At 40.6% G+C, this 25569-nt stretch overlaps 1 protein-coding gene across 1 annotated transcript in view; it reads right to left on the bottom strand.

The window, feature by feature from the left end:
- Nucleotides 1-11173: 11173 nt before the first annotated feature.
- The window catches only part of LOC120550662 (germ cell-specific gene 1-like protein), a 28323-nt gene continuing 13927 nt past the window's right edge, over nt 11174-25569 (bottom strand). The window contains exons 4-5 of the mRNA XM_039787309.1: nt 15998-16109; nt 11174-12704 (exon numbers count right to left, since the gene is read on the bottom strand). Of these exons, the coding sequence (XP_039643243.1) occupies nt 12404-12704; nt 15998-16109 (413 nt within the window). The 3' untranslated portion in view covers nt 11174-12403. The remainder of the gene's footprint in view (nt 12705-15997; nt 16110-25569) is intronic.

Genomic DNA, 25569 nt, shown 5'->3' on the forward strand with positions numbered 1-25569 from the left:
CAAATTGTTCCAACGGAAAACAAGCTTGCACTTATCAAGGGGTAAAAGCAGGATTACACGCACACACACACACACACACACACACACACACACACACACACACACACACAGAAACAAGGTTTTCATTTTGGTGATGACAAACGACACCTACTGCCGAATGGAAATAAGTTTACAACCTTTGAAAGTTAGTGAGAGCCCTTTGTTGATGCTTAGAAGAGTATACGTTAGAAGAGTCTAGGTTAGAAGAGTCTAGGATTGAAGAGTCTAGGTTTGAAAGTCTAGGTTTGCTATCGCCTGTCTTGCGAGTAAATAGCAGAAAAAAACGTTTGGAGAAGCGCAACCCCACATCGCGCTGCGTTTTGAGGAGGTGGAGTCCCGTACAGTAAACAGCGACATCTCTGCCTCTATCGCTTCAACAAGAAAGTTTTAAAACAGCAAACACAAGCCCTGAATTGCCCGGGAGTTTGGGGGACAGCTAAATGTTTGCCAAACAACAAAGCACAGTCGATATCTCTCGCTCGTAAAAAAAATAAAAAAATCTCTCGCTCGTCTCTTTTCTCTTTTTCTTCGTCAAATTAAGCTGCTTTCAGGTACAGTAGGAAACGTTGGGTTCTATAAAAGATCTGACGAAAAACTGTTACTGTGAAATATAAAGTATACTTGTGCTACATTGGGGGGATTAAAGAATACAACAGGACGTCGCACCACCCTGCGGCGATTGGTGTTTTTTCTGAACGCAGCTTCACGCTGAAATACGGAGCTCATTTAAGACGATGCTCTGACGTCCCGTTTCCATGAAGGCAGCACGGAGCTGCGCCGAACAATGATCCACCGTCTCGTCCAGTTGCAGTGCCGTGAACTGGCAGGTTTTTAATGTTGCAGAAAACTGTTTTTTGCAAGTAGTTTAAGTGTAAACATGTATTGTTATTGTGAATCTTTGGTTTAAACTAGTTTTCAAACAAACGCCCCCCAAGGGCACCTCAACGCCCCCCTTTCCAAAATATTGCTTCCAACGCCCCCCATCATCTTCTGAACGCCCCCTGGGGGGCGGTACCGCCCCCGTTGAGAAACACTGGCCTACAGTAACATCACGGCGGTACAGTAACATCTCTCTTGATACCTGGCTAAACAAAGTCCAAACACCTTAACTCAACTTCAGCATGCTGGAACAAAGGCAAGGAGCCGCAACAGCTGTTATAGCTGGTTTCTTGTATGGTTTTGGATGTTACGGTTGTCATAGCCCTTTATTTTCTCGTGAAAACAATCAAATTGACTCACGATATTTATTTAAATGATAAAGGAGGTCTCAAATACCCCAAAAGTAACATTAACAAATTTTGCGTAGCATTGATTTTGGTTATTTTCCTGTTTTTTAGTAGCTGCAGGTCGTGCCATATTATTGGTGGTAGTATAATTAGTGCAGCTAGGAAAAGGAAACACATCGTTCCCCTGAGACCGCACAGTCCCGAAAGCCTAAAAGGATGCCACGGGCGTCTGCGGTCCATTTTTGGTTGGGCTTCTGGTTAAAGACCCCTTACTGATGAGTCCAGTTCACTTTCTCCTCTAATATGGTTGAGGGATGCAATCTATATATATAGACATACGTATATATTTATACATATATATTCTCTTCACTGGGTTTGAGACGGTCCACTAATAACAATTTTCTAGTCTAAAAGACCCCCTTTGTAGCCCAGACTCCCCTCTCCCACTTCGGATCAGTGAGACTAGACTCCTCAGCCCGCTCTGTCTCCCCCAGACAACCCAAATACCTTATTACAGTTTGATGAAGGTGAATCCAGGTGGTCCTTTCAGTGATTTCAAAGTGGTAGCAGTAGGGAGTAGGACTTGATATGATTCCACATAGGGATGGACCATATATTTCGCTTTATCACTTCAAGGAGCACATATAGCCACCGGGTTCCTGATGTTAAGTCAAACAGAACAAAACAGAATTTTTAGCCATAAAACAAACAAGCAAACAGAATTTTCAGCGATATCGATGAAAACAAACAAAAATAATTGGTAAAAACAAATGTGAACTTTTTTTTTTTTTTTAATCCAAAAAACAAAAAATAAAAATCCAAAATATCCAAAAATCCAAAATAACACGTTATTTATTAAAACACTTTACTTAAATTTGGTATTTGGTATGCTATCCCTCTTTTGAGGCATGAAAACTCATGACTCAATAACAAATCAAAATAATGGTTAATGTTTCTTTTTTTTTTTTTTTCATCTTTTCTTTTTATTATTATTATTTATCTTAAACACCCTCCCTTGTTACAACAGCAAAAGCTGTATAAAATAACAGAAGTGAAATAAATTATACCGAAAAAGAGAACAAATCCCCAGAGATAAATGTTTTGCAAAAATGGTGTAAAAAAGTGTAAAAAAAAAATTATATAAAAATGTGTCATATAGCGAGTCCAAATAAAACAAAGTCTGTAGTGTAGTGTAACTGACAAACTCAGCAGAGTCCAATAGAACAGCTATTTAAAACGAAATCTCATAGCTACCTGAATTGGCTTAAATTACAATCTCAACCAATGAACTCAGATGAATCAAACAAAAACATGTTGTCTATTCCAGGGATCTTCAATATGGGGTAAGTGGCCCCTCGGAGGTCCTCAGAGTCAATGCAAGGGGTCCTGAATTAGTTTGAAAGTTTTCTACTTTTTTTTTTTTTTTTTTTCAAAATTAAAGTGTTAACATGAGTCCAGTATATTATTATTAGCAAATATAAATCCCCACTGCTCACTGGCCTCCAGGGAAGGTAGTCTCTAAAGTAGCCGTCCACAGATACAGTAAATCTTAAGAATTCACCATGGCACATGCATGTTTAGCATTAAAACATGATTTGTAGAATCACAAAACAGTCTTTAGGATATAGTAATAACTTGTTATTCCATGCACTAGATAGGTAAATATCAGGGTGTTAGTACGCCCCACACATAGGTCCAGTAATATGCAAATGCATTCACACTAGATATAGCAGGGGGGCAGTGTCCCATCTCCCTTTCAGGATAAAGGGCTTAAAAAATGACGAAGACAACAGGTGTATTTCATATATAATTTGGGTCGCAACAGAAAGTAATAGTGCTGTCTGGCGTTGATAAAATCATCATGAATTAAAATGTTCCCTAGAGGTAGTGGCAGTAGACAGAAAGTAACAATCATATAAATCAAATAAAAAATATACCTCAGTGTATTAACAGTATTGCTAAATGTGAGCAACAGGAGCACAATTTATGTTTGACTGTCAAATGTGAGCATGTGTGTGTGTGTCTGTGCAGCTGGGAAGCCCCACCCTGACTGTTCCCAGAGGGCTCACTAAGAAACCACACCCCGTTTGTAGCTAACCTTGAAATTTGAGCCACTGCACCGGGAAGACAACGAGCAGCACACAACTTAAACTGTAGACCAGGGGTGTTAAACACAAGGTCACTAAGGACTACACTGGAAAATGAGAACCACATCAAGGGCCAGACATGTAGGTTATGGACAAACTTTTATGTAATCAAAAAACTTTAAAAACTTGTATAGTCTCCTTACATATAGTTAAAAGTCAGCAAAAATGTTAGCCATTATAGAAGAAAGTGGCCAAAAGTCTGAAAAAAAAATCAACAAAATACAAAAAGCAACAAAAATCAGGTGGGCCAAAATTTATTGTAAACCAAAAGTGATATGCGGGTCGGATAAAAATCTATTTAGCCCGCTGGCCTTGAATTTGACACACGTGCCCCATCCTAAAAATAAAACTAAATAAAAGCAAGCTAAACCCTCAATTAGGTCCTGATAATAACCATGTACGAGACAGCCGTTGTGTCCTGGAACTTAAAACCCTCTTTTCCAGACCTAAGTTCAACTCAGAGCTATAAGCAACAAGAAAAGAGTACGGAATGAAGTAGACATTGTGAGGTGCAGGTATATATATAAGATATCAGTTTCAAAACCATGCGAACCTCAACACAGCCGAGACAGATAGAGCCACAACAGGGAGGAGTCTGAGTGAAACTGTCAGAACCGTGAGACTGTACAAGACACAGCAACTATATTGATCCCCGTCATGTAGTAGATAATTTATCAACTTGGAACAGTTTTGACTACTCCACAATAATAGGTTTGTGGGGGGGAAACTGCTTCGTGTCTGTGTTGTGTGAGTGTCTTCAGAGCGTTTGGTAAAGAAAGGAGTTCTTTCATGCTATGTGAACAAACAGCTAATCTACGTCTGATCTGACAACAGTGAAGAACAAATTTCACTGTAATCGATCTTAGGCAACAGAATAAGAAAATGCAGATAAGCAGAGTGGAAGTAGGAGTCAAACCATTTGCGTAAGGAAGTACTAAAATAAAATTGCAAACAACGAACTGACACCAGCAATATGCAAAACAAATAAAAGCTAAGTAAAATATATAGATATATATGTATTTTCATAAAGATATCATGCCCCAAAAGTTGAGGAAAAAATAAACAAAAATAGTAATGCATAAAAGTGCTCATATTTTCGAGAAAAAAAAAAAAAAAATGATCAAAATGGTTAAATCAAACAAATAAGTGTTTCAAACAAGTAATCTGTTCAGCAGGACAGTTCAAATAATAAAACACCATATTTCATATATTTTGTGTACACAGGGAAAATCCTAATTTGTCTGTTTTAGTAGAATATATCAGATTACAAAAATATCTGAACATGTTTACAAAATCCTGATACTGACTGTTTTTTTGGCTTTGAAATCTTAAATTAGTGATGTATACAAAAGTAACCTTAGTTGTCTTAAAGTTTCTAGGTTATGGTGCTTGTGATATAGCATTTTTAATTTCATATAAGTGGTTACCCTCCTGAGGTAGATTGTAGTCCCAACACATCACTATTGTCTGCCACAGTTAGTAATCTAGTTGTTACTGATCTCATGTCTTTGCGCAGACAAGAATATTAGGAGAGCCAGTCCTGTTCTGGTAATGAGGCTAGCCAGACATCAGTTGACACAAAGAAAAAATGGATTCAATTTTGGAAAGGTTAACAAACATTATTTTTTGAAGAAAAATGGTTGGAGACTTATAATCAATAATGGGGACAATACATAACATTTCCGAAGAGCAATTTTTAAGGGGACACAAATAATACAGCCACAACTATACTGGTAGGGGACATGTGTCCACAGAGGAAAATTCTAATACTACCATTAGTGTAGCATGGAGACTGTACCATTATCCTTCTTTTCAGTTTTTCTCTTGACTCAATGAAAAAGCTGACTAAATTTACCAAAATATTCTTCTTTAAAACCATATATTTATGTTGAAGTTTATAATCAAGCCACAAACATACCTTAAAACATAATGTCTTATTTTGGAAAAGTGTCTCCATATAAAAGAAATACAATGCTTTTATACAATTGTTAAATTAGCTGATCATAATGTAAATTTGTGCGCCACTGGTAAAGCATGAACTAACGTGACATTATATTATACTAACATAAACTTTTATTTGACTTTTCATGAGTAATTTATTAATTACTATTTGAGAAGAGAGTTATCTTCATCTAATGTGAATAAAATAGCCTTGAACCACCTACTTACTACATGTCTGTCACTATCGAGGGCAGATCCTAACGTGCAGCAGACAGTGGACCAAACCACTGTGAGGCCAGGGAGGGGGAACTCAAAATGTTTCTTAATGTTTCTAAACTTAAAATCTACCTCCCCCTTTTTCATCTGGCCCAACAGGGACAGACAAAAAGCATACCGAAAGTAAACACGGATAAGTACTGTTTTCAGGTAGGAAAGTGATTGTTGAAGTTAACCTTATAACTTTTAACGAAATGTGCGTTTCACGAGTTATTGCAATTTAATATCACAATTTCCATCAGTTAATGGCATTATGGGAAGGCATATTTTCCGTCATTAATAGGAAAACTGTCACATATATAAGTCAGAGGAAAGGCAAAAAGTAGGTCAATGGTCAATTTGAATTCTGAGTGAAGAGTAACTGTTGATATGTAAGTCTATTGCGAACGACACTGGCACCGCAGCCAACCAGCATATCTACAGGAGCACTAAGAATTTGATATGTCAACTTCGGACTTCCAAGACCTATTTGTGGGGCCGCAGGGTTTATTGGGCAGCCTCATTAGGGTTGAGGCCATTGTGGAGCCTGTTGGTTTTGGCAACTTGGGTCCTGCTGGTCCGGGGGGGTAATAAACGCCCTGCTGCACCAATCCTTGTGCAAACTGCCTGTTACTGTAACAGTTCCTGCTGAAGTGTCCCGGTTTGCCACACGTATAACACAAACGCTGGGCCTGGTTTTGTGGCCGCCTCTGATTTCCACCACGTGATCTGCCTCTTCCTCCACCACGCCCGCACAACTGACCCTGAGGAGTCTGATAAGCATATTGAGCTGGAGGCCCGTAAAATGGGGGCTGATGGATTTGGGGAGCCTGCTGCTGAGAGAGAGGTTGCTTCTAAGACTCCACTAGTAGGGCCTGAATATGTATTTTTAGTGCTTTAAGTTTTTGCAGTAACTCATCCTGTTGCTCAGGAGTTTCTGCATTTAAAATGAGTGCGGTCAACATGTCTCAATCTCAAGTGTCTTGAGATAAGTTTTGTTATGATTTGATACTTATGATTTGATAAATAAAATTGAATTGAATTTATTTTTGCCAATTCAAGTTATTAAAAAAATGATCGTGTGTGTTACAGTTAAAGCTGTTATGTTCGGTGGTGCGAGGAGCAGCTCGAGACAGAAGGCCCCGCAGGGTTCCTCCTTACTGCTGCAGCGCTACGTGCAGACAGCTCCTCCCCACCTGTCAAAGCTAGTCCACTCTGTTCTTCTCCCTCTTTAATATAACCAAACAGGTATATTCTAGTATGAACCGTAGCACTTTGAGATTAGTTTTAAATGCAAAATGCAGTACAGATAAAGTCTATTCTAATTACTATTGTTATTATTATGAGATTACAGGTATATCAGTAATAAACTGAATAAGTCAGGTCTACCACAAACGTGTGTTCCCTGAAGTATATCAGAGATATTGTAGTATAGTAAAGAGTGGTAAAAACGGGTAGAAGGCAAATCATTACAGCACAACAGGAGCCGAGCGTAAGAAAGGGGGTGTGTGTGTGCTGAGAGCAGGAGCAGAGGTGCTACAGCAGGACAGACACAGACAGGCCACGCCCCTGTTCGGAAGCTCAGCGGGAAATTTGATCCACAGTCAGAGCGCGGCAGGAGCAAGACAGACACACTATTATATTAACGCGACAATCAGTAAATATAACCTCGGTAGGGGCTCCTTATATGTTATTTAATTAATAAGCACCGTTAACCCCAACCAAAAACGCCAACACAAAAACAAAACCAAGACAAACAAAGCACCGTAACCCACGCAAACAGCACATGTAAAACAATCAGATACCATACAAGCAAAACAGACTATATAAATGACACACAAGAACAAGCAAAACCAACAACCAGCGCCAGATGTTACACAAAGCACAGCAAACAACTACAAACCAACACACTGCCACCAGAAAAGGCGTTAGCACCCAGGTGTAGAGACAGGAGTGCCCAGAGCTCCGTTTATAATTAATTTTACACTCGTACAAGTCAATCTGAGTCCTAACTGCGTGTTCACAAATGTGTTCATGCACTTTGCAGAGGAAAAAAGGAAACTGAATGCTCTCGCACAATGTCTCAAACACCAGGCACAACAGTGATAACAGCAGTCACAATAAAAATACAAAAGAAGACAGTATCAATTGGATCAGGAAGCTCGATCACGGTTCCTGTAATAGCTATTCCGTATAATTACACGATCACGGCAATTATAGATCCAGCCATATGATCACAACGGACAGTATCAATCGGATCAGGAAGCTCGATCACGGTTCCTGTAATAGCTATTACGTATAACTACACGATCACGGCTGCAATTATAGATCCAGCCATATGATCACAACGGCAAAACAGCTATTACGTATAACTACACGATCACGGCAATTATAGATCCAGCCATATGATCACAACGGCAAAACAACTATTACGTATAACTACAAGTTATCACGGCAATTACAGATATGATATGATAACGCAAAACAACATTATCCATATTCACGTATCACGGCAATTATAGATTCAGCCATATGACCACAACGGCAAAACAATTCACTTATTTCACTCAAAGTGTATGGTCACAACACCTAGGATCTACCACACATGATCACAGTGACTTATCTTACCCAGAATGTATGATCACAACAACTAGGATTTACCATACATGATCACAGTTATCTTACCCAGAATGTATGATCACAACAACTAGGATTAGCCATACATGATCACAGTTATTTTACCCGGAATGTATGACCACAACAACTAGGATTTGGCACACATGCTCACAGTGCCCAATAACAAACCCTATCCAACATGATCACAGTCAATAGAGGTATCAGTATTGCAATATCAGTCACCAGACATGTTTTCTTGCTAAATTTGAAATGCTCAGATGATACACACTCACCCAGGTCCAAAAAAATTTAGTGTGAGGGCCAAATATGAGAATTTTTAGCTATATCAAGCAATAGGTAATTCTCTCACCTGTTAGTCGTTTCGGTACCGTTTGGACCTGGAGAGGCGAGAGTCTGAGTAGTGGAGGCTGCCAAAAAAGTCTGAATAGCTCCAAGAAGCCGATGATCCGATCTATCCATCACGTCGGGGTCACCATGTAAGATTTTATTCTAAAATGTGACCGATGACCGGTCTGGCCCTAAAAAGGCTAGACTTAATCTGACTCCAATTCTATGGTCACTGAATAGTGTTCGTTTACTGGTAGATCAGAGGAAAAGACTCAGGATTCAAATTAAGACTCAAGATTCGTCCAGTTAAAGTTAATAACAAGCTTTAGTGAATGATATTGCAAAATACAAAAGCGTATGCATACGGATCAGATTACTTAAAGACAAAACAGCCTATCGCTAAAACCTAGCAGACAGACAAAGATTCCCCCAGCATCTGATGCCGGCTAACCCAGAACCTTTACTTTTTATTCCCTCTCTCTGCTTCATCCGTCTAACGATATGTATCACATTGTATAAACGAATGACCTCGACTTCTCATTCCCAAAAAAAAAAAAAAACAAATAATTTTTTTAATCTCCTTCAAACTTACGGAGTTCTCCAAGAGTCAGGTCATTCCACTATACTTTGTGTCACATATCACGCGCTTACAAAACACTGACCTTGTTGCCTGTTCCCCCCTTGATCAGAGAAGACTTTTTCATTTCAGGCATTATCTCACCCTACTTTTGTAATGTCAAATCACTGAAGAACTAGATGGCCTCTCAAAACCCAGGGAAACGAGACAACAAGGTCAAAATCATGAACTTTACAATCCTGTTAGCTTACTCTCACAAATATATTCTAACAACGGACAGCTACATGTTTCCTCCAAAGCAGTTATTAGAGGGAAAAAACAGCATCACCCTCGTTAAAATGTGGTGAGCACAGAGCATGCTGTTTGATCAGAGGCATGCTGCTTTAAGTAAAGGCACTCAGCATGGTCTATAGGCATCCTTCACCCACACTCACCTACGCTCCACTACACTCCTCAGGTTCACCTTCTGTAACTTCCCTCCTTCCATGGTGAGACAAATACTCTGTAAATACTGTAACTGGGATTAAAGGCAGGGTTGCTAATGATGAAAGGCTAGTATTTCTATTTGAAAGTAGCATCTCCTTAGGGCTCCGTCTAAACCCTCCCCCTGCTTCCTGTCCCAAACACAGACATGCACGAGGACCACAGCGTCGCTGCTTCAAAGCAGAGTGGAGAAAGGACAGCAATATCTATCTGAGTTTTCTCCTCCATTCTACAGTAGACTTGCGTAACTATGGCGACAACGGCCTATGAGCTCAGGCTTGTAGACGGGAGGGACACGCATGGGGGCATTTCATTGGTTCTTTCCAAGAGGACCGCATGGCAGTGATTGTTTTTTACAGGATTACAGCAGCTACAGATAACGGATCTTTTTCACTCCTTTTTCAGAGCCCATAAGTTATTTATTGCTGTTTCAAATAATTTATAAAAAAAGTGTATTTTGGAAATAGTTACCAACCCTGCCTTTAACACCTGATGAGGTTGTGTTTTAAGCTACCTAATGCTATTTAAATCAGGAGAGACTTTGTTGCAAATAATGCAAAAGGTTAATTTGTCACATATGCACAAGGTTCTACTGTATTGAGTCTTTGGCAATTAGACTTCATCGCTCTGTAAATAATATTTTATAAGGGAGTAGAGATGTGCTGTGATTGGCTCTTGGAATTCATGGCCAATTCTGTTTGGTTCCACTGAAAAGTGAACGCCCCGAGTCAGCTGATCAGTTTAGGAAAGAGAGGTATATGAAGCTTAGAAGTCTTCCTGAAAGAATTCACACTGAGCTTCATTTGGTTCACATAATGGGTGGGAGGCAGTGTATTATCACTCCAACATACAATATGTGTACCATGTTAGAATCAATATGTGGAGCTCCCTATTACTGGGCTGTCCAGCCACATGTATATGTATAGCTTAGTGAGCTGAGTGCTTGGGTGGAGGTATACTGTAAGGTTACACCTATTAACACAATTGTAGAGTCGATGTGATGGTTAAAAGATATGGTGTGTACTGGTCCGTAAAAGGTCCTACATGTAACATTTAAGCATCAATACATTATCACTACATTAATTCTGAGACATTGACAACTGGGAACACTGCTGAACAGACTGCAAAAATTTGTCCTGCAATTTACACTTAATGTGACTGGCTTTGGTGAGGAATTTGCTTTGCAACAGCTGGAACAAAAGTTTATGGTAACTGTAAATGATGGAGCAAGTTAAAGGAAAGTTAAAGGAAAGACTTTACAAACACGGAGGTTAAGATTTCTTTCTTTTTGCCTGGTTTTAATAATGCCTAAGCAGTGGGCTTATGGTTATACAATTTGATCATTATAAAAAGGTCTAATTTTATGTAAATATAACAAAAATGTATGCTAGTAGGGCCCTTAAAATCTTAATTCTCAACCCTGTGGCAGATAATAATAATAATAATAATAATAATAATACATTTTATTTATATAGCACTTTTTTTTGAAACCCAAGGACACTTTACAGAAATTAATGTGATTAAGTTTAGCTAAGGGAAGTTGTAGGCTGTGGTGAACAGGTGGTGTTTGAGTAGTTTTTTTTTAAATGTCCAGGGATGGAGCATTTCGGATATCTGCAGGAAGAGTGTTCCAGAGGGATGGGGCTGCAACACTAAAGGCTCTGTCTCTGAATGTACAGAGTGGGGATGATGTGGGGGAATAGAGAGCAGGCCAGCATCTGAGGACCACTGGTTTCGGGGTGGTGTGTATGGATGGAGGAGGTCAGAGAGGTACTGTGGGGCCAGGGCATGAAGAGATTTGTAGGTGAGGAGGATTTTATATTTGATGCAGGCCTTGATTGGGAGCAAGTGAAGGTGGATGAGGGTTGGGGTGATGTGCTGCCAGGTCTTGGTGTGGGCGAAGACCCTGGCGGCAGAGTTTGGGACATACTGGAGCCTGTCTAGGGTTTAGCTAGGGACCCCAGACAGGACTTCATTACAGTAGTCCAATGTGATAAAAGCATGAATGAGGGTTTCTAATATGAGATGGCTAATACTGGGCCACAGAGCATTTGCAAAGAAACAATATGACTTAAAATGCTGAATAATAATTTTATGTTCATACATTATTGGGTATTATTTCTGTATAGTAATTACCTTGAGCTTTGTCGGTGTGCATCTTTCCTCGTCACACCCTATACCACAACAACAGGATTCTGATTTTGACTATGGAAGATTATTAGTCCATTATTAATCTGGTTTAGCAGAGGTACAGTGTTGGGACATCTGGCACGTGTCAAGCCCTTTCTTCTATCTTTTCAATAACTCAATAACTTTCAATAAATTGTTCATTATTTAATTATCTGGCTGGTGGGTCGGTCTCAACATACTTCGCATGTGCATTACTTTTCATAGTCATACTGTATGTACAAATGGTTCATGAGAACAGTCTGCACTGACTCACCAGCACTGAAGACAACCAAGCGGATTTGTTCTGTTGTATTCAAAATGCAAATCCCTGCCGTGGGCTGAGGCACCGAGTCAAGCAGAGCATGTGCTTGGTTCGAGCGTGTGCATGTAAAAACGCTAAAAAGATTTTGAAACTGTTTGCTAACACGTTAGGCACATTAACTTTATATGTGATATGTGTGTGATGTTCAGCTTATTGTGGGGTAATTAATCACCAGAGCTCTCAACTATGGTCACATTTAGTTTACAGCAATTATATTATTGTACTACATTTAACATGACAATGACCTGCTGATGTTTAAAAATGCTACACGCTGCTCCTCTTAGCAGTACTCCTCTCCCTGTGGGTCGGGCAGGTCGTTGAGGTCCAGAAAGATGGAGGTGCTGGAGAGTTTGCGGCCATTGGATGACAGATCTAGCAGCTCCTCAGCAGTGTTTGGCACTGAGCTGATGTACATGTCCCACACCTGCTCCGGAGAGTCCAGTTCCAGCAGGTTCTGCTTGATCTTCAGGTTCTTCTCAATGTTCCTGCGCTTGTGCTTGAATTCCAGGATGGTTTTGGTGTAGCGGTTGATGGTGGTAACAGAGGATGCCATGCAGGCTGTGAAGGAGCTCCATGCCAAACTAAAGGATATATAAAACAAAAAGTTTGAGCCTCTTCTTTTAAACTAGGGCAAGAATCAGGTAAAAAGATCTGCACATAGTTTTAAAAACTCCCAGCAATTTTAATTGTGCAACATTTGAATCTAAGAGAGATCTTTGCAGGCCTTGTTCAATCACCATCACAAAGCAGAACACAAACACATTCATCACTCAGGTGATTGTGATCTGCATGATTGAGAGTCAATCTACTCCCAAATTGGACTAATCAGAGCAGAGCTGATTAACGCTGTCTGATACCCACATGTGGAACAGAGAAATAGGAACAAGAAACATAAAAAATAAATAGTTATAAAAATCACAATGAAAAAGTAGAACAACCGATCACTCGCCTAAAAAGAGTTTTTTTTAGTAATACAGTCAAGCAAGCTGAGCAATTGGCCAAAATTTGTATTGATACCTACAACAGAAAGGGCATCACTAACAAAAAAAGAGAATAAAAAACAAGTTCACAATGACTCTTTTTCTTTGATGATCAGAATCAGGGCATGCACACTACACCCTGTTTTTCTTCATTCAAACTTGGACTTATTAATCCAGATGTATCATGTTATATTGTAAAAAATATAAATTAGATTAGATTAGATTAGATTAGACATGGACAACAGTTACATTGGTGTTTTAGCTCACTTGCTAATGTTTAACACCTGTCCACAGGAAGCTTTAAAAAATTTAAAACTAAACAAACAAAAACCTGAATAATGTATCAATTCTAAAGAGGTAATATACCATATAGTCAGGAGAAGCTTGCACAGTTTCGACTTACATTAGCTGTTTAAGTTTAATTACTAGGGCCCTATTTTAACGATCTGAAACGCAAGTATCAAACGTGAAACGCAAGTAGCTTTGTGGGCGGATCTAAAATGGGTTGGTCTGAAGTAGCTAGGTGTGGTTTGGGCGTAACGTGCAATAAACCAATCAGAGCGTCATCTCACATTCCCTTTCAGAGCAGGCGCGCTTGTTCCATGGCGGATTGCTATTATAACGGCAAATTTGCCTGGCGCACGCCAGCGGGAGCTGTCCGGGATGCAGCAAAGTAATAAATGCCCGTCTTGACCGGGTGGCGATGTTGCTGCGGCCTCTCGGGCGCATCTCCACAGTCTGGAGAGGATTGGTGCAGCCATGGAGCGTGGGCCTCCAAACGCACCACCTGCTCTTGTTGTGCCCCTTCCTCCTCCCCCCACTCCATCTCCGTCCACCCGCTCCACCAGGAGCACATCGCGCATTGCCACTCTAATATTTCCTCATTTATGTCATCAACACATCCATGATTCATGGAATGTTGTGTAAAACACAATAAGCCACAAAGAATGCTGCGACTTTTTGAGGACTGTACTGTAAAGTGCCTGCTGATCTATCCAAACACCTGAAGCGCATTTTCAGTAATATTTTCCCTTGTAATTATGTATGGTTTGCAAAAATGGGAACTGCTGCGTCCTTGTAGATGAGGGAAGCAAAGTGTATGCGCGTTGTGCACACGCTACATTATGGCCAAGCATGCGCCCCTAAAATAGCATCTGAATAACGCGCTACTGACTTTAGACTAGCGCCACTGACTTTAGACCAGGTTTTTCCTGATCAGTGGCGGAAATGTTTTCTGAAACTGCAATAGCACTAGGGAACGTTTGCGCCGGAACACGCCTCCTCTTTTCGCTGAACCGCCCCCGGGAGCGCAAATACATTCCCTAATTTACCGACGTGCGTCTGTGGAGTTAACAAACCTAAAATAATGACATGCCTATTTTTGAAGGCCTTCCATATTAACCTATAGAAGTTGTTAATTTAGAAATTTTAGTGTGCTTCCAAATTTGTGTTTAGTAATTTCCTGTTTAAACATAATACAATCATTAAAAGAGGGTTGGTTGTGCTGTTGTTGTTTTTTACGTTCTACAAAAACGCCTTAATGTCTCTCTCTCTCTCTCTCTCCAACACATTCTCACACCCAACTCGTAAAATAAGGACGTTCGGTCAGGAGCCTTTCTCGTTCTTATTTGACGTTAAAAGTCTCCTTTAGCGTCTCATGTAAACGTGCTTGGTCGCCACTATTGCCGTCCCTTTTTCGTTCTCACACCCAACTCGTAAAATAAGGACGTTCGGTCAGGAGCCTTTCTCGTTCTTATTTGACGTTAAAAGTCTCCTTTAGCGTCTCATGTAAACGTGCTTGGTCGCCACTATTGCCGTCCCTTTTTCGGAGAAAAACAACGGGGAAAGGACGCCTCAAAAGCCGGGAAACACACCGCGGGTGAAGCGCGACAATAACGGAATCGCAGAGGTTAGGTTTGGGAGAAAAACAACGGGGAAAGGACGCCTCAAAAACCAGGGAAACACACCGCGGGTGAAGCGCGACAATAACGGAATCGCGGAGGTTAGGTTTAGGAGAAAAACAACGGGGAAAGGACGCCTCAAAAGCCGGGAAACACACCGCGGGTGAAGCGCGACAATAACGGAATCGCGGAGGTTGGGTTTAGGAGAAAAACAACGGGGAAAGGCGACGCTCAAAAGCCGGGAAACACACGCCGAGACGGGAAACAAAAGAAAAACAACGGGGAAAGGACGCCAAAAGCCGGAAACACACGCCGGGACGGGGAAACAAAAGAAAAACAACGGGGAAAGGACGCCTCAAAAGCCGGGAAACACACGCCGGAGACGGGGAAAGAAAACGCCATAGACCGGGGAAACAAAAGAAAAACAACGGGGAAAGGACGCCTCAAAAGCCGGGAAACACACGCCGGAGACGGGGAAACAAAACGCCACACGCGGGGCATGGACCCGAGTCTCCTGAATGAAAGTCCGGTGTTTTACCCATCCGCCACCCCAAACACCGTCCTTACCCAGCAATTTCCCCTTACATACCACTCGCTAAGTCTCATCCAACTGCGGCTCTCCCCAGTACGTTCCACAAATACGCCGAAGGGTGCCTTTTTTTGTCGCATCAGACGCTGAAGGACACTGACCAAACGTACTTATTTTACGAGTTCGGAATGAGAACGGGTTGCTCTCTCTCTCTCGCTCTCTCTCTCTTTCTGTCTGACCACTGCAGTTCCTCTACTCACTGACCAAAGTAAGACAAAGAAACATGTAAATTTAGTTGATTGGCACAAAGCCAACTCAATATTCCTAATGCCTAAGCTCCTTAAAGATTTAAATTAATAATGTAATTAAAGTTTACTTGTTACAAAGTATATTCCTTTATTCACTTGTACCACAATCGTTGCTGTCTGTATCTGCAGATTGTAAAATGCTGTATGTGTACTCACATGTACGACCAGCTGTAGTCCCATGTTTGAGGTTTCCAGTCCTCTGGGCCCAGACTAACAGTCAGCTGGAAGGCTGTGGTGAACATCATGTGGGCCACCATACCCAACAGACCTGCCAAACAGAGAGGGGACAAGAGATGACAAAGAAAATCACATCCTTTCACGACCTTCTACTCTAAGCAAGACTGTATGGCTGCAGCCTGGAGCCTCCCGTCTTATGCCCTCTTGCCTGGTGCCATCCCCGAGCTTCTACTTTTCAAAATAAAAGCTTGCATCTGGTCCACTATGTCATTATCATGTCATTGTGTTTAGGATGTTTTTGAACTACACAGTACGGCAATCATGCTAATGAATAAAATAATTTGATCTCTACAAATTGGCTGGCTGACTTAACAGGGAATAGACTAGAAATCCTGTCTGTTGTTTTTTTTTATTTTGGGAGTGAATTGCTCCACAATATGAATACAGTTTGATTATCACCTTTATTTTGTTGGTAACTGTTGTTGTATAAAGTTGTTGTACTGTAGAAATCGCAATATTACATACAAGGGTACACTTTAGTGATGCTTATATACGGACCTCGAAATTTAACCCTCTCATGTAATACTGCTTAAAGAAACGTCAACGTTAAATGCTGATGCAGATTTAAATGGTCCCTTTACCTCTAAAAATGTACTTTGTTTTTATGATTTCAGAAAGAAAGAGGTTAACCAATATTTAATTATTAATAATTTTTTTCTTTCATATCCATAAATGCAGCTTTAGAAATTCTAGAAGAAAAATAAGATTTATAATAAAATATTGGTTAACCTCCTCTTATTAATATCAGATCCCCTTCTAATGAGAGGCATGAAAACCTTTTTTATTGTACTCTTCTGTGGTCTCATATTGTATGATTATAAATGTGTATTATTTTCAGTATTATATAATATGTGGGTGGCTTCACTGTTGAGCTATGTTTTCTCCTGGCATACGTTTTCATGTTATGCTTGTCCTTTGTTGTACTGTTATGAATTTGCAAAAAGCATTAAAATTATATATTTTTTAAATGGTAAAGTCATCGCAGGTTTCATCAAACAAACAATATACGTTAAAGTGCTCATATTATGCTTTTTGGCTTTTTCCCTTTCCTTTATTGTGTTATACATCTGTTTTGTGCACGTTATAGGTTTACAAAGTGAAAAACCCAAAGTTCACCCCAAAGAGCTTATCATCTACAACAGAAAACACTGTTCACAAACTGCTCCAAACAGCTCTATTTGTAGTCCAGCCTTTACTTGCATGACGAACGTGCGTCACTTTGTAACACATATTATAATGCTCGCCTAGCTGCTAGCATGGCACGCCCTCATACTCTGCTTCTTACTGGGTAGTAGTCTTTACCTAGCTACTGCGCATGTGCTACTCACATCAAAGATGGAATAGAAGTGTGATGCCTCACTCTGTAGCTAAAACAGAGCTCAACACATGGTGAAAAGAGGAGCTGCAGTACAACAAAATTATGGTGTTTTTTTTGAAAATTAAACCATGTAAACCAATTATGATAACCAATAATTACAATTATGAATGTGAAAATTAGCATAATATGAGCACTTTAACATCAGGGATAACAACAATAAGATGCATAAATCTTAACTATAGGCTTTTATGGCTAAAATCATTAATTTAAGAACAAAAATCGTTAATTTAAGAGTTTAAACGGTTTTCAATTAATTGCAACATGTTCACTAACTTAACCCCTAACTCCATTTAGAAAATAATTTGCGATTTCATATTTTTGAACCTCTGAATTTACCGTTGGACACGCCCAGGCATGAGATGTGAGAAATGAGATGGGAGGTCTCCAAGCTACAGCCATACCCGACTCACTAGAAGGCCAATCACTGCACTTCTCTTCAGTCCCCACCTGGTGGCAGTGTTTTATTATGCTAGACTTAATACCCTTTAAAACAGCACAACAAACCTGCCTTCTACCTTCTGTGACTGCCATGTAAGACATGAACAAACTAATCAACAGATATACCACATTTCCTTTTTCAAATACACTTCTCATTGTCTTCTTTTCCAGCTCTTGGCTGGTTTTCTCTACTCCCCTTCATTTATTTTTTCCTTTTGTGTCTATGTTGTTTTCTGTTATATCCAAGATTTTATTAGCTGAAGCACAGGCTGTGGCTCTCTTCACACTGGACTTCTCAATGTCTATAAAATAGAGCAGGAATAAAAACCAGCATTTATAGCCCACCAATCCGATTACCACATAAACCCCCCAAATCCCTTGACTGAACAAGAGCGCGCCAGATTCAGAACCAAACCTAAATTCCTATCTCATCCCTATAGATGCTCATGTTTATTCCCAAATATATCCCAGTGCAATATTATCATAATGTTAAGCAGATCAGAAGCAGCTTTGTGTCAGGATAAGCGGAACAAAGCTTAGATCTAAGACCTTAGAACGTTCTGTGATGTGGTAATGATGCATGCTCTGCTCACACAAGGTCAGGATATTGCATATGAAGTCAATAAAGTGTCAATCCAGGTTGTTACTGCCAAAGCACTTAACAAGGACACACAGCATAATTTGGGGTGACAGTAGCTCAGTCTGTAGGGAGTTGGGTGGCCAAGGTGCTCTTGAGAAAGGCACCGGACCCCCAACTGCTCTGGGCGCCTGCCAATCGACAGCTGCAGCCCCCTCACTCTGACATCTCTCCATTAGTGCATGTATAGGTACTGAGCATGTGTGTGTAATGCAGGCTTGTGTGTAATGGATATAATAAAACAGAGTGAAAACATTGTAATTTGCCTTGCAGGATTTAATAAAGTATAAATTTATATTATTATTATTATTATTGTTATACATGTGACTGACTTATTCAGCTCTATTACAGTGAAAAAGTGGTTTAGTGTCATCACCAACAATGACCACTAGAGGGAAGCAATGTGTGGAAGACTGAAAGAATTAATGACGAAGAGCAAGGCTAACTCACATATCCCCTCCTCACCCTGGGCACTGGCATGTGCCACCCTCAACTTTATCTCCCTCTCAATTCACAACCAAACCCATTGGGTTGTGATGGGGGGTTGCAGTCTCAATGTATGCGGGCATCTCATTCTTTTCAGTTGTATCCAGCCCCTTTTTGCCCTGCACCTCACCGGTGGGGATGTGCACACTACCACTACTGCTCTACGTGGTTGCAGTCTTAGACAGTGTCCTCAATTAGGATCCTAGTGGACTGAGGGTAGAAGTGTGTATCCGGTCCCTTCTTCCCTTCTCTTTACTATTGCTATATAATAAAGCAAAAGTATGTCTTATCTGATTGCTCAATTAATCAATGGAATATTTGGTAGAATACTCGATTACTAGAATAATTGACAGCTGCAGCCCTATACAGTTTCTTTGGCAGGACAAGAAAGAAAGAAAAGCATTGACTGCTACTAGGCTATAAAGTGTACCCTCCAAACAGGTTCGACATCTCCCAAGCGCAGATGACCTTGCCAAGGTGTGTCACCCCGAACTCTTATTTAGACACTTAGCCATCATTTTATACAAAGATTTACCTTTTACCTCTTCCAAGTTCAAATAAGTACAAACTTTCCCATCTAAAAAAGAACCAACATAGTTATCAAAACTGGGACGGACTTCTCACTTCCAGGCAGCAATGTTAACTACGGATCCAATTAATAGTTAGTTATAATCCCTGCTAATCCCTGGAGGGACATCTAACCAGACTATAAGGAATGATGAATGCTGGCTACTCAGTCCATCCTGAGGATGCGTTATGTAAGTTTTAAAGCCAAGCTTTAAAGGGACACTTAACCAGACTGAAAACACATGATAAATGCTGGCTGGTCAGTTTAATGAATGCTGGCTACTCAGTCTACAATCTATATTTTTGTGGACACTTAATCGGGCTGAAAAAAGGGAACATGATGAATCCTGAGGATGCGCTATGTCAGTTTTGTAACTAAGCTTTAAAGGGACACTTAACCAGACTGAAAATACATGACAAATGCTAGCTGGTAATCCTAAGGATACTGTATGCAAGTTTTGAAGCCGAGCTTTAAAGGGACGCTTAAAGGAATATTTCACCGCTGGAAAGCTGAATATATCTTTAAATTGGGTCACTTATGTAGTAGAAATGTGAAAAAAAAATTGAAATTGGTGCCTTCTAGGCCGAGAAAAGCCAGAAAATGTGTTTTGGTCTTATATGGATGAAAAACACCAAATCCCAGAATGCACCTGCTTCGTTGCTTTGAGTCCACTCCCAAGCCACGCCTACCGCTTGACAGACCGACAGAGGCATTCAACTCAACTCAAGTGTCTTTTATTGTCATTTCAACCATATACACGAAACAACGTTTCATCGTGACTCAAGTGGTGTTACACATTTAACATATATAAAAACGACATTATATAAAAACAGGCTACATTTAGTACACACAGTTTATAGGCTCCGTAAAGTTCAGCTAACGCATACTAGCATTAGCACTTGGTGGGCTGTAAACACCGAGCACAAACACAGCCGTGAATTAGTGTGTAATGTAGAATGGTCGGCATTTAACAGTCACAAACTCCACCAGCAGTTAGCAGTTAAATGGATACAAATCACCACATTTCTACGCCACTCGGTGTTAACACAGCCCACCTCTTTTACCTGGCGACAGAGCATCTCTAGCTCGGAGGGCTAGCAGGCCTGGTAGCTGGACAGTCCGGTACACTATTCAGGCAGGTTTCCACAACAACAAAAACACGGCAGTCTCTGAACTCACGTTGGGGGTTTGCGTTGAAGTTGGATGTAGTTCAGTTTGTGGTCTAAATGGCAGCGACACTTGCAAGCAGGATCCGTAAAGTTCAGCTACGCCATACTAGCATTTGTGTAGCTAAACACAGAGTATAAACACAGCCGTGAATTAGCGTGGAATGTCGAATGGTCGGCATTTAACAGTCACAAGCTCCATCAGCAGTTAGCAGTAGCTAGTTGGATTTTATTTCTACACCAGTCCGTTTAACACAGCCCACCTCCACGGGCCGGCGAGAGCAGCCTGGTAGCTGGATAGTCCCGGTTCCGGTACACTGTTGTTCAGGCATGTTTCCACAACAACAAAAACACAGCAGTCAATGAACTCACGTTGGGATTTTCGTTGAAGGAGGATGTAGTCCAGCTTGTTGTTTAATGAGCAGACACTTGCAAGCAGGATGGCTGGGACAGGTGGACAGCTATCGTTAGCTTTCCACCTAGCCGATGAGGATGTCCCCTGCCCGGCTAGCGGCATTGAGCGACACCGCTGGTCTCGCGGTGCGAAGCTCACGTAGTGTGCCGGTATTGCGTCTGTATAATAACGTTTCCTCCATATTCTCCGATCTGTACCGATGTATCCCGGTGGTACACACGTCCGGTAGTTTGAATGCAGATAATTGTTGTAAATGTTTTCTGCTGAAAACCGGAAAGCCTGTTGCGGAAGATTCAAGATGGCTGACAGTCGTTTTCATTCGGAATACCTCGGCCAGACTCGGCAGTCCAACCCCTGTGGGCGTGTTGAAAACATACGCAGATGAATCCTACTACTGGCTGTAGTCCTTTGCCTCTGGCCCAAAAATCTTCCAATGACGCAAAAATCGTCATTTTACGTCATCGGAAGATTTTTTCCAGGCCCCAAATGCAGAAATCTCTCGTCTCAGGGGGACACGAGGGAGGGAGGCACGGTCATTCAGAAATACTATCGGGTTTCTACTGATACAAAGCTGAATGCTAAGTCTGTGAAGTATCCCTTTAACCAGACTGAAAATACATGATAAATGCTGGCTGGTCAGTTTACAGTTTACGTTTGTTAACAGTTAAGCTAGACTGAAAGAACATGATGGATACGGTCTGTTCAGCTCATAGTCTGCTTATTGCTCCAACTAAATTGGTCTGTTTTTGACACAGTTTAGTCCAGAAATTGTTAGAATGTGTTTATAATATTGTTCATGTTTAACATAAGAATTCACTAGACCTGTTTCAATTAACCTGTGACTTAAGACAGGAAGTGTAGTTTTGAGCTGGAGTTTTGCGCAAACTGCGTTTGATGTGGTCACGCATCTTACAAATAGGGGAGGGGGTCTGCGGTCTCAGAGGGTTAGGGGATCTATTTTCCTTTTTATGTTTTTGTCACACCTTGCTCAGAGCTAACAGTTTACTACCTTTGCTACAGATTTGTCAGCCTAACCAATGAATTGCTCTCTCTCAATGAATATTCATTAATTATAGGGGGAGACATGAATGTGGTACTAGATTTAAATCAGGATAGATCAGGGGTCAGCCACACAAAAGCCCAAAATCACATATCGGAAATGTTCAATGCACTTGTGGAATCCCACCATCTAACAGACATATGGAGGATGCACAATCCTACTAGCAAGGATTACACATTTTTCTCCACGTCACCTCACCCACTCCCGCATTGATTATGTTTTGTGCTCCAGTGAACTTAAGGCAATGTTCCACACGATAGCAATAGAACCAGCAATCCTGTCTAATCACAATGCGCTGATAACAAAATTCTGTTGTGATATGTTAGGAGAAAGATCTAGAAGGTGGCAATTTAATAATTCCCTTCCCCAAAACAGAGATTTTTATGCAGAGTTTAGAGCCAAACTGGTGGAGTTTATATCAATCAATACTGACTCAGTTTTGGACCCGGCATACATCTGGCAAGCCACTAAAGGATTTATTAGAGATTTCACATCTGCACAGACCGAGGTATCTCAACGAATCCTAAAGATATCACACTTTCCAATCCTTTTATTCAAAATTGTATGAATCCTCCTCGCAATCAGGATCCGACACAGTGCCAAAAGTTCCTGAAAGAGCTAAACCTGCCTCTTCTCGACACAGAGGAGGCAGAAGAACTGGGTCAACCTATTGCGTTAGAGGAACTTAAATCAGCATTAAAAACAGCTAAGAAAGGGAAAACACCGGGGTTGGATGGAATTCCATCAGAACTTTTACTACAGTACTTTGACACACTAGGAACTGTCATTTTACAAACGTTAACCTCAGCCACAGAGAGGGGCACCTTTCATCAACAAACCAACACTGCACTAATTTCGGTCCTACGCGAACTACAGGCCCATCAGCCTCATTGGAACTGATATTAAGTTTTATTCCAAAGTCTTGGCACTATGCCTAGAACGCTTCATTGAGAAACTAGTCCACTCTGATCAATCAGGGTTTATACCAAAGCATCAAGCTGCAAACAATATACGCAGATTACTCCATATAATAGAAGAAGCCAAAAACCTCCCAACAACGGCAGCAGTTTTATCACTGGATGCGGAAAAGGCTTTTGACCGCCTAGAGTGGAACTACTTGTGGCAAGTAATGGAGAGGCTTGGTTTGAGAGCCAAATTCATTGACATGGTACGTACTTTATATGCGAATCCCATGGCCATAGTCTCAACCAATGGCCTGCATTCTAAGCCATTCCCCATCGCACGGGGCTCGAGACAGGGATGCCCGCTATCTCCCATGCTATTTGCAATCTCTCTTGAACTGTTAGCCCAGGCCATAAAGCAAAATAAAATATGTAATGTCCAGATTAAATCCAATAACAACTCAATAGCGTTATTTGCAGATGATATTTTGCAGTACATATCTGACCTTGAGGACTCTGTTCCAAACATTCTTAAGATCTTTAACAAATTTGGCTCAATCTCCGGTTATAAAATCAATTGGAATAAATCTAATCTTCTTCTGTTGAACAACAGACAGGTGACATCAGCTATTAGTGACACAATACCAACCCAAAGCAAAATTACATATTTGGGCATCACCATTCACGCACTGCTACAGCGAATTGTCCATGAAAACTATGAATCTATACTAAGTAGTGTTCAAAGGGATCAAGCCAATTGGTCTGTGCTGCCGGCATCGCTACGGTCCAGGATTGCTGTTGTTAAAATGAACATATTTCCTCATGTGAATTTCTTAAGTACAATGATCCCCTTACCCCCACCAATAAATTTCTGGAAGAAACTTGATACCATAATTCAACAGTATATTTGGAATAATAAACAACCTAGGCTAAAATACTCTATCCTGCATCGTACCACAAACATGGGAGGCCTGGCCCTCCCTAACCTTAAAATGTACCATAGAGCCTTTCAGCTTTGGCCCTCAGAGTGTGGATGGACCCATCATCTACAGTCCCATGGACAGAAATAGAGCAAAACCTCACTGGAAGTCTAAGACTGCAAGACCTTGCCTTCACAGGTGTGTGTCCACAAAAGTGTATGCTAGCCTATGGCCCTATTATCACCAACACAGTGACCAATATTAAACAGGTGGAGGAGCAACTACGCTACACCAATAAGTGATATTTGAACACCCCAATTTGGCACAACATACACTTAATGTCTGGTAACAAACCTTTTGTTTATAACCAGTGGAGTGACAGAGGTAGTTATACTCTAGACCAGTTATTCAATGATGAAGGTATGTTAAGTTTTGAAGACCTGAGAGCTAGCTTTGAGGTCCCTAGGACATCCTTCTTCCCTTATCTTCTTCTTTCCTTATCCTTATCTTAAGATCAGCCCTAAAATGTTATGGAGTACCATGGGGGAATAGTCTTGAGATGCACCCAATCACTAAATGGCTTGTTGATTCTCCTGTGGGAGGATTAGTGTCCAGTGTCCAATAGGGCTGCAGCTATCGATTATTTTAGTAATCGAGTATTCTACTTAATCCATCGTATAAAAAAATAAATAAAATACTTTTGTTTTATTGAAGATCTATAATAAACAATAGTTTGGTTAAATTTTCGGAAAAAACTACATTTGTAATGCCTACATTGCTTAAAATATATCTCAAAAAACTAAACATATTAAGTGCATTCAAGTGCCATATTACATTGTTTTTTTAAAGAAAACATTTTTTTTCAAATAATATCAACTTCAAACTAAGGCATACATTAAACATACATAAACATTACATTAAGTTGTGCAACTTAACTTTCAGTTTCAACCTGAGACTGATCTGTATATAGGCCTATAAAATATTAGTTATACTAAACCTATTTTCATTTATATATTTGATTACAATGCTAAACAGCTCTGTTACACTTATGCTAGTAGATCGTTGATCAGCTGTTTCCATAGGCTGTTTCTCCGTGGAGAGAGAGAGAGAAAGTGGTGCGCAACAATCAGCTGTTTTTCCAAAGGGATAGTCAACGCGTCAGCTCTTTAGATCAAATTGTGTTCACCACTAGTTTTAATTACGTTTGAACTGATTCCAAACTTTGGACACTTTCTGTAGTTTTCTCCAGCCTGTCTCTTCTCTTAGCCCCTCACTATTTACGCTCTAGCATTTGTCGCCAGCAGCAGACTGAGCAGCATGTGGTGTGCGACAGTAATAATGATCCGTGCGGAAACACCGTCCGTCAGCATACAACGTTGGTAACATTGATTTAACGAAGCTTCGAGGCAAGTCATTTTGCGTCGAGGATTTTTTGTAATCAAATTATTCAAGTTATTTGAGGAATCGTTTCAGCCCTAGTATCCAAGTATTATATAGGGTTTCTGATTTTGTTCAATTGTG

The sequence above is a fragment of the Perca fluviatilis genome, chromosome 21 (assembly GCF_010015445.1).
Source record: "Perca fluviatilis chromosome 21, GENO_Pfluv_1.0, whole genome shotgun sequence".
In the NCBI taxonomy this organism is placed as follows: domain Eukaryota; kingdom Metazoa; phylum Chordata; class Actinopteri; order Perciformes; family Percidae; genus Perca; species Perca fluviatilis.